The following is a 10,609-nucleotide window of genomic DNA, read 5'->3' as shown; positions in this document are numbered from 1 at the left end:
CAAAAACACAAACAGGAAAATAATTATAATAACGATAAGAATTTTAATAACAGAGTCTTAAGTTGATCATATTAAATGCCAATTTGATTTTAAAATTTTAATATTATCAATAACAATAATTTATAGAAAAAATAATTTTGATTTTTCCTATGATTTTTTTGAATTTAATATTCCCCATATAATTGACTATTTCTGTTATTAATCACACATTTTTATGAAAAATTTGGATTAAACTAAACGAAATTTTTAAGAAGAATACAAACAAAACCTTTGCAGATTAAATGAATGCCAGTATAATAACTGAAAAATAAATAAATAAAAAATTTTGTGGAACTAAATCAACTTTTGTAAAATCATAGATTTGTCCTTTAAAATCAAAGAAAAAGATAATCGTGTCAAAAATTCTGGGTTGTATCTGAAACTTACAGGAACAACACCGTTATGAAGTGCCAGCCTCTATCACCAAATTCACGACAATGAACTGATCAAAGAACAAGATGTGAGAATTTAAAGTTTTTTTTGTCACATTTTTCTTTTTCTTCCTCGGAAATCGTTCATCGTCCAATCGTCCTTACTCTAATATGTAGTTATGAAGATTCAATTAGTAAAAATTTAAATCCTCAAACGTATCATACAAGTCCACATCAGAGGGGTCCTAGTAGATTGTCACAGTGAAAACTCCTTCTGCCGGAGAAGCTTTCACTCTTAGCAAGTTTGTGTGTGAGCATTTGAGTCCACTGTCCACCATATATGTGAAAGGTTACACCGTCGTTCTGTCTACTGTGGCGTACTGGCACGGTGACAGAGTTGGTGTTTGGCGAGGAGACATGGGTGCATAGGAGCCAAATCCAGCTGCAGTGTGCTGTTTGGCTTTTAACCGTAGTGTGGCTATACTAGAAGTCATGGTGGAACACTGTTCACGATATACATAGGGAGGTGTTGGTGTGGCATAGGGACATGGTGGTGCTGGATTGCTGAGGCTGTTCACTGGCATACTGACGCTAGGCATGATGCTGGAGCTGGTGATGCCTTGTGGAGAAGAAGCGTTGAAGCAGCCCATACCCTGGCTAGGTGTCACCAAGGGATTGACATTTACAGAATTGAGTCCTGGCCATGGGAAACTCTTAGCACCCAAAGGTGAGGGCACTTTCGCTGCCCAGTTGTTGTAGGTGGAATATCCCGAATAGAGACTATCATCAAAGGGCTGCATGAGACCATTAAACTGAGTACTGAAGCCGTTCTTCAATTCTGCAGCTGCATTGCGTTCCCGTTTCCGCCATTTTGCTCGACGATTTTTAAACCACACCTGTTGGAAAAAAAAAAGAATACCTCTTTTAGAAACAAGTTTTTATGAACAGTAATTCTTAGTTTTGAACTTAAATTCGAATTAGTTTTCTTGTACATGTCAAAAGGTCATAAAGAAAATTTTACTATCAAATCGCAGAAGTTGATTAGTTTATGGATTTTATTGTTGTAAAAGTTAGGTATCTTCTTGTTGCTTCTACTATAAAGATGAAGAATTCAATTTCTTTATCCTTGTTTAATACGAATCTATATAAAGAAAAATCATTATGATTTTTTTAAATCACTCAAACAAAAGAAACTTCAAAGTGGGAAAAAGGGAGGGAGAAAGAAATATTTCCATCATTTGGAAATTGCTTTGTAAATAAACTCCTTGCAATAATGTTAGATTGAGCTAAATCAGCAATGAATTGAATTTATGTAGAAATGATAATTGATTTGATGACCGAAACTGATTGATGACCAAAACTTAAGAATTATTTTGGAGGCGCATGATGATGAACAATAACAAATCGAGTTTATCAAAAGTGATAATTGATATGTTCTATTGATAGCCAGAGTTGTAGATTTATTTTGGAAGGTCAGGATGATCAAATGTTTTTGAAAAGTATTTTACACTTGCAATATCAAAATTTCTGATTTGTTAAAGAAGGAAAAAAAAATACATAAATAACCTTAGGAAATAAATATGAGAATAACTCTGCAAAATAATGACATGCAATTAATTACGGCATTATGTAATGTGTAAATTATTTCTAGACGATAAATTCTAACGAAAGGAGAGGGAAAAAAAATAAAGAAATGAAACCGAAGACAAATCCAAAAATTTAGGCAGAAAGAAAGTTACTTGCTCTACAAGCGATATTTAAAACAACTTAGCATTTTTTTTTTCCTCTTAGGAAAAGGAAATGAATCTTTCCCAACTCCATTCTCTGCTACATAAAATATGCACTAAATTCAAATTAGTTCTTGGAATGCATTCCGGCTAATTAGCGAGTACTTTCTTCATCTAATTAACCGACTAACACCCCAGTACATTCATTACATTAAAGCCTCATGAAGAACTAAAAGTGAATTAGAGTTGAAAAAGCTCTCTGGTTACGCATTCCAAGAAAAATCGTCTGCAAACTTGGAACACTTTTTTTTTTTTATGTTTTCCCGCCTAAAAGCGCGAATTTATCACCGCAGAGAATTGCCACCCGTTGCGCCGTGCTCGTCCATCAACGCCAAAAGTGTCGTCAGATCTTTTCAGAATTATCTCTTTTTTAATATTTATTCATCCTTTCCCTCCAAAAAGCGATCTTTACACGCGTCTTTGTTTCTTTCCTTTTTATTTTTATTTATTTCTTGGCTATCCTAAAATACTTTTAAATCCCTCCCGTTCGCCCAAGTTATGTATAAAGTTAAGGAACGCTATCGAACACAATTGATAGACAGAAGAACGCGACTTAAATTCTCATTAGAACGCTGGAGCGAAGTGACGTCATTATTGCAGAGCGGTTGCCAGATCCTCCGTCTCGAGATTTTGCTAGAAGAAATAAGAAGAAACAACTTAAGGCTCGCATGGTAGAGGAATATATAATGTTCTTCGTGCTTTCGAGCGGGGAAGCGGTTGAAGGCTTAAGGAACCAATAGTTTCGAATAATGGCTAAAAGCAAGCAAGTTTGAGAAATGGAAAGGATATATAATGGTGCATCTTACCACCCATCTGTCATTGATTCGGGCCGACGTAATGGGGTTTGTGCTACTCTTTTCGAATAATCTTTTCGGGATGTTTCGCTATTCGCGGATTGCCAACGGTAGGGGAGCTTTATTTTGGATTATTATTATTATGCGTTGCATTTCGATCGACTGTTCGCGTATCGTAATCGTAATCTTTTGGCATGATCATTTCTGTATGGTGATGATTTATGCAGACGATATCATTTGCACCGGGAAATATTTTTCGAATCTGAAGCGATGGTTGTCAACTGGATATTTTGATCGTTATGATGGATATATGAGTGCGAATCATTATGTTTTAGGAGCCGTTATTTGTATTTCTCGTCTCCGAAAAAAGCATTCGCTTTCATCGGCAAAAATATATTAAGATGATCGGGATATTTTATGTTTACTGGCTTGTTTTGATAGTTCCGGAACTTAAAAGCATTTTAATGTTAAAAATAAAACTTATAATGGGGCGATTTTCGGAACTAAATTCTTTGTTTTGAGTGATTGCTGAGAATCTTAACTAAAAGATCAAGAAATTGTAATGGAGCTTTTTATAAAATCAATATCTCAACTTATAGCGACACATGCATTTGACAGAAAATATTTCGTAACCGTTAGCATATATTTAAATTTGTTGTTGTCAAATAAATATTATCTTCTGGATTGATTTTTACTTAGGCCTTAAATTGATATTTAAAGTAACATATCATGGTAAAAAATTGTTTATATTTGAAAGAAGAATATTAATGGTAAAAAGGTCTTTTATCGATGTAAGTAACAAGTATATTATATCGGTTACGTGACAGTAGTGTAACAATAAAAAAAATTTTTATCGCGATGGGTCTATAGTGAAATATTTTGATAATATGGGTCTAAATGAATGTAGGATCTATATGATAGTATGGATCTATATGAATGTAGGATATATATTATAGTATGGGTCTATATTTTTATTATGAAGTATTTTGATAGTATGGGTCTATATGAATATAGGATCTATATGATAGTATGGGTCTATATTTTTTATTATGAAGTATTTTGATAGTATTGGTCTATATTTTTTATTATGAAGTATTTTGATAGTATGGGTCTATATTTTTTATTATGAAGTATTTTGATAGTATGGGTCTATATTTTTTATTATGAAGTATTTTGATAGCATGGGTCTATATTTTTTATTATGAAGTATTTTGATAGCATGGGTCTATATTTTTTATTATGAAGTATTTTGATGGCATGGGTCTATAAGAATGTATGGGTCTATATTTTTTATTGCAAGGCATTTTGATAATACGGGTGGAATATATGAAGGGTAAGGGTCTATGGAAAGTATAGATGTCTATAACTTATAGCAAATATTATAAATGATCGATTATAGCTAAAAAAGCTTTCATATTGTCCTAATACCATTTAACATACTTTATATTATCTGATTTTATTTTCAAGAATTGTAAATAAATTAAAACATAAAATCATAAAAATTGTTTAGAGAAAATCTTAGAAACTTTTTAAAAAAAATATAATTAAGTTTATCGGAACCAAATAAAAAAGACCACAAAAAAATGAAGCAAAATTTATGAAAAAAATTACACTGTAAATTCCTTTTAATTTATTTTATAGTAATAAAAATTTTGGTAAATTAACTTTCTTAATTGATTATTATTAAATGATTTATTAGATGGATTTTCTTCACTTCAGATACATTTCCATAGAATTAAGATGATTAATTTTTGGTTAAGAAAATTTCCACTGCTCTGTTTCTATTAGAAAATTCTTTTTATAATTCTAAAAGAGTTTTAAAAAAAATTAAAGCAATAATTAAGAGCAAATTAAAGAAGGAATTCATTTATTCAATCAATTTTAATAAAATCTTTTAATTTAAGATAATTTACTCAAATGATTAATGTAATGTGTAATCTTCAACAGCCAGTAAGATCTTGGAATGATTGATGGAGGAAATAAGTTTGTTTAAATGTCAAAATATGCATTCGTAGAACATAAATAAAATCTTATTTATGATTGCAAAACAATTCGAGCGAAGACAGAAATAAAGGAAAGTAAAATAACTACAAAACTATCTCAAGGGATCAAATATCATAATTTAATATTTCTAACGTCCTTGATAAAATAATTTTATAGTTCAAATTTTGATAAGTATTTATTATCTCGTTTTCAATTGTCCTACAGTTTTTAAATATGTTTGAATCTATTCTATTTGTAATTTGAATTAATATTTTTAATAAAGTCAAAGAAATATCCGTATCATCCAAGATCTAGTTGCAGTCGATCAGTAATGTTTTTTTTTTTTTTTTCAGATTTCAGCATTAAAATCCATAAAATGACAAAATCCATCTCACTTTCAGCAATTCAATTGGCTGAATTAAAACTTACTATTAAAAATAATTAAGGATTTGTAACTATAATTTTTGAGCTTACAGAATATATTTTCAAGCGTAGTTATTTTATTTACAGATTTTAGCAGTAATAAAAAGCCGAAGAAAGAAAAATTAGAAAGTAAAATCCATTTGAATATTACTTTTACTTCAACGTCAAAGTTTTCCTTAATTTTTAATTAGTTAAAATTTCAAAAAGAAAACTACGATTTTCACAATATATTCCTTCAATGAATTTTCGCGCCAAATTGGTAGTTCTTAGACTAATGTTCTATTTGGTAGAACGTCAAAAGAAATACATTCGTTTTTACGCCCACGTATAGGAATTAAGATAAATATTCATGTTTTAATCTACCTCCAATCTGAGAAAAATATTTTTGGATTTATGTCTGTCTATCTGTGACAATGATAAATCATAAATGCTTTTAGCTAAACTGATGAAATTTGATTTATTGTCATTTCTATTCTATTGATATATTGTTTATATATTGATTCTATTGATATATTTATTATTTCTATTCTATTGATATATTGATTATTTCTATTCTATTGATATATTGATTATTTCTATTCTATTGATATATTGATTATTTCTATTCTATTGATATATTGATTATTTCTATTCTATTGATATATTGATTATTTCTTTCTATTGATATATTGATTGATATTATTATAATGATTTGATATATTGTCATTTCTATCAAATTTTGAGTGATACCTATTCAGAAGAAGTCTGTAGGTTTTGGCTATCTGAGTGTAAATTAAGACGACAGTAACAAAAAGAATAAAGTCAGATGGATTTAATTTGGTTCACAGATTTAAATCTAAAAAATAAATATCTATCAAATTTGGCACCAAATCCATTAAGGAGTTGACTTTCAATCAGTCGGTACTTTCACAAGCATGTGAAAGCGATAATTCAAAAAGACAATGATTAAAATATATGAAATTGGTATGTGATTTTTCGAATACAATAATGTCCAATTTTGGCTTCAATCTGTTTGAAATAACGAATCTAAAACTCAAATTGGATTTTCGGGTAGCTATTTCTAAATACCGGGAATTAATTGTCAAAAAAAATAACAAACCTCAAATGACAGATTCAGTAAAAATGCTTAATTCACGATAATAATCAATATTTTGTATTTGTTGTTCTTCCATGTCATGTAAAGCATTCACATGCTTACCCAAAGTTCACAATTTCATGTGAGGGAGAAAGAAAGACCTTTATTAGAGAATATGCGAGAATTCTTTGGGAAGAACATTTCCACTATTTATTATTAACCCCTTGCCTGCCACGGGCGTATATATACGTCTCCCTAAGTCAATGTGTTAACTGCCCCTGGCGTATGTATACGTCTCCCTGAGTCAATGTGTTAACCGCCCCTGGCGTATATATGCGTCTCGCAACTATATACGTGGCACTGGGGACCGAATCTCGCAAGTTATCCTCGGCAGGTAAGGGGTTAATATATATATTAATGCCGAACTATTTGTTGATTAAGAATGAGTTACTTGTTAATTATTGAAAAAATTATTTAAAGTTAAAAAGAAAAATCAAAAGTTTATTCACTTTAAAAAAACTACGGCCATTGCTTTTCTGTTATCTACATAATATTTAAATAAACTTTTTACTTTTTTTTAATTTTCTGGTGTCTGAATATTTATAAACACCAAGTAACTCAATATACTGAGGTTAAAGAGACAATTGTGATAACAAAAATAGCTATTAGATTTCAGTATAAAATTCGAGATTGATAAGAATTTTGATGTGAGCAAAAAAGTAAGGTTTAATTGATAGCAAAACTTGTCTATATGTAATTGTATCCAACTTATAATATTTTTACTTAGAACTAGAATTTCTGATTTTACTTTTCATGAATTTTATTTTTAATACAGTTAATTCAAAAAAAAAAAATCAATAATTATTGTGTAACGTACCCATTATCAACGAAACCTCTTAAAGTTGACGATCCAATCTAGCTAGGCCACAAAGACCTATCCCACAACCCCTTTCGTCAACGGCAACCGCTTTCCCGCCCTTTAATAAACCATTAATTTGAATATTAAATTCAGCAAACACGGACGGTTGGCGAACCTCTTCAAATATTCATATTCAGACTGCGCCAATTCGTTTTACACTCCGAGAGCAAGTGCCCTAATTAAAATATATCGCTCTACAGCGCATGAAAAATTTATCCACTCTCTTCACTTCACTTTGGAGGAAGGAGGACTTCGATTAAATGTGGGATGCGTTATTTTAAGCGGATTTATCCGCAAACGATTCCTTTTCCCTTTTGTTCCGCAAAATGGAAGGCCGTAATTCGGGTAATAAATTGCATTTATTACTTCCAAGTTAACATTCGATTACTCTGGAAACGCGCCCGACTCGAGTAACAAATTACTTTCTGCTAAGGAGTTAGAGCGGGGGTATTTTAAAGTATGTATATGTTCAGACGCCTACTTTCATGCGAGAGAGGCAGCTGTTATGTATTGTTATCGTTTGGCGAGAAGGTTGTGGGAATATTTTTGAATAAATAATTATGGAACGCATGGAAAGAAATGGCGAAATGTTCGTTTTGAGGTCCGTCGGGAGATTGCAATATATATCACATATTTTATCATTGTGTAAAAAAATAAAATACTACAAAATTAAATCTCTTGCTGAAATATATTTTATATATGCTGTAGAAGAAATTGCAATATTATGGCACTATTTTCAAATTATTTAAGAAAGGTGCGTCTGGGAAAAATATCTATTAAAAACTATAAAATTTAGGAATATTTTTATCTTTCGCTTTGTAGCACTCCTTTACTTAAGAGTATCACTCAAAACAGAATAAAAATGGATTGTGTTTATACGGTGTATAACTTACTTAGTATTCTCAACTGGCATCAATAAAAGTTTCTTTTTCTTCCAATATATAAAACTACCTTTTCCGTTGATTGGTCATAAATCTCATATTTTTCGATTATCAAATCAAAAACTATCATTTGAAAGTACCATTTTGAAGTAATAATCAAAACATCAGAAGGAAAAAAAATGATTACGGCATCATAAATAAATATGCTGAATAGGATAATAGGTAATAATAGGATCTTAAGGTAATCTTTTTAATAAAGAAGTGGAGCAATTATCTCTCTATATATTTTTAAATGTATAGTCAACTAACTATTTAAACTATTTTAAGTTTTCCGAAATGTAATTTTGTCCCCCCTTTTTATTTTCAGAAAAAAGGCCAACTAAAGCTCGAGGCACGTGTACTGTATGTTTCAATGTTGTTGAGTATATTTAATCAAGTCAATTAAAAACAAAAATACAAGGAGCAGGATTTCGAAAGCAAGTTACTTACTTTTGAATGCAATATGTAAAACGTGATTCATATTATACTGTATTAATAATAATAACTAGAAAATGCGCCTGTCTAGACATTAGGGATGTGGTTAGCTTGTTAATAATATTTCGTATATGGTTGTCACAGGTTAACAAACGAAATTTTTAACAGAGTGCTTAAGAAATGAAATAAATTATCATCTGCAGCACACTTGAAATCCTAAATATATTATAACATTACAAGTTTCGATTCCTTGCTTTGGGATCTTCCTTATCAGTAATGTTTATGGACACTCATTTTAAAACTAATAACTAAAAGCGAATTTTAATCTTTGTTACAAACCATCATAAAATTAATGTAAAGGAAATGTGAAATTTACAATCTAATAACTAATTTTTATTCATGCCTAACTTTAACTGCGCACCTATAAAACATTTCATTTAAACGTCAAAAATATATATAAAAAAAAATTTTATCAGTTGATGCACAGCAAAATAGATGTTGGGATTTTGCATTCAATAATGACTTAGACAAAAAAAGGCAATGAAATTTTAATTAAAATGTCACATTAATTAAAATTTAAAACCAGATTTAAAAATTAATCCTCCAGGCACTCCAATATATATATATATATATTAATCATTATTATTATATATATTACTAATTCATTATTATTATTAGCAAAAATGAACAAAAATATGATTACATTAATTTCCAATCTCTATTTTTCTTCCTAGAATGTGCAAGAATTAGAAAAACTCAGAAAATGAACTATTCGTTCAAATTCTGGAGGGCGGTGATAACCCCGTGGAAGGTTTGGGTTTCGGAACCAAGGAGTTTCCAGATTTGAGACCTGGTTTCACTGAAAAAGTGAACTGTCTGATGATTGAATTTAATGTATTTTAAATTCATAGCCGCACATGTCTTCCACTTGACACGACACTGAAAGATTGAAGGCCAGCTGAAATATTGAAATATTGTCCGCGTCACCTGACCTTAACAGAAAAATTACAAGGTTCCTCACAAAATATCTCACTCGTTGTTTTAAAATGAAACGTGAATATAACTAAACTAGACTAAAATGACTATATGTTATAATATTTAAGAAATAAAAAAATCGTTGATTAAATATAATAATAATTATTAGTTCCAATCATAATTATTAGCATGATAATGTATATTATTTGGTTCAAAGAAATAGCTTTGATCTATCTATCTTATCATCTGAACAATATATCTATCTTATAATCTTAACTATCTGAAAATTGCGATAGGTTTGATGAAAATTCACTCAAAATGTTTTAAAGAATATATCATTAGTTACAAAGCTATCAATCTTGGCATGTATTTCTTTCTTGGGTATGAAGTACTTACTAAGAAATAACTTTCCAAAATTTTAGATACATTTTTGATTGAAAACTAATCAAGATTTTAATAATTTTTTTGTTCTTATAATTGCACAAAATATTTTTATACTACTTTGATATCAAAAAAGCTTTTCAATTATGTCAATTTTGTTTCCTTGCAAATTTTCCCTTCGATTTTAATAAATTTAAAATATTTTTTTTAAAAATTTAAGCTTGATTAACAAATTTGCCTTTTCTTTTTATATGCAACGAACTTTTCATTACCTTAATTATTTCGCTGAATCATCTCACTTCGTCACAGTATTAAATACATTATTTTATGTCCAAGTTATTATTGTTATGATTAAGAGTAATTTTTTAAACCATTCTCTGCCAGCAAAATTTATAAACGTTTAATTTTACAGCAGCTTCCAATGAGATATTTCGTAAATGCAAGCGAATGGGTTAAAACAATTAGAAGAAGAATCAATTGATCAATTAATCCTTACACATCTTTTTG

At 29.8% G+C, this 10,609-nt stretch overlaps 1 protein-coding gene across 1 annotated transcript in view; it reads right to left on the bottom strand.

Moving 5' to 3' along the window:
- Positions 1-241: 241 nt before the first annotated feature.
- The window catches only part of LOC129972369 (pituitary homeobox x-like), a 93,966-nt gene continuing 83,598 nt past the window's right edge, over positions 242-10,609 (bottom strand). The window contains exon 3 of the mRNA XM_056086489.1: positions 242-1,306. Within this exon, the coding sequence (XP_055942464.1) occupies positions 761-1,306 (546 nt within the window). The 3' untranslated portion in view covers positions 242-760. The remainder of the gene's footprint in view (positions 1,307-10,609) is intronic.

The sequence above is a fragment of the Argiope bruennichi genome, chromosome 6 (genome assembly GCF_947563725.1).
Source record: "Argiope bruennichi chromosome 6, qqArgBrue1.1, whole genome shotgun sequence".
NCBI classification, from domain to species: Eukaryota; Metazoa; Arthropoda; class Arachnida; order Araneae; family Araneidae; genus Argiope; species Argiope bruennichi.
Note: the sequence above shows the minus strand (reverse complement) of the source record. Positions and strands in the feature narration are given on the sequence as shown.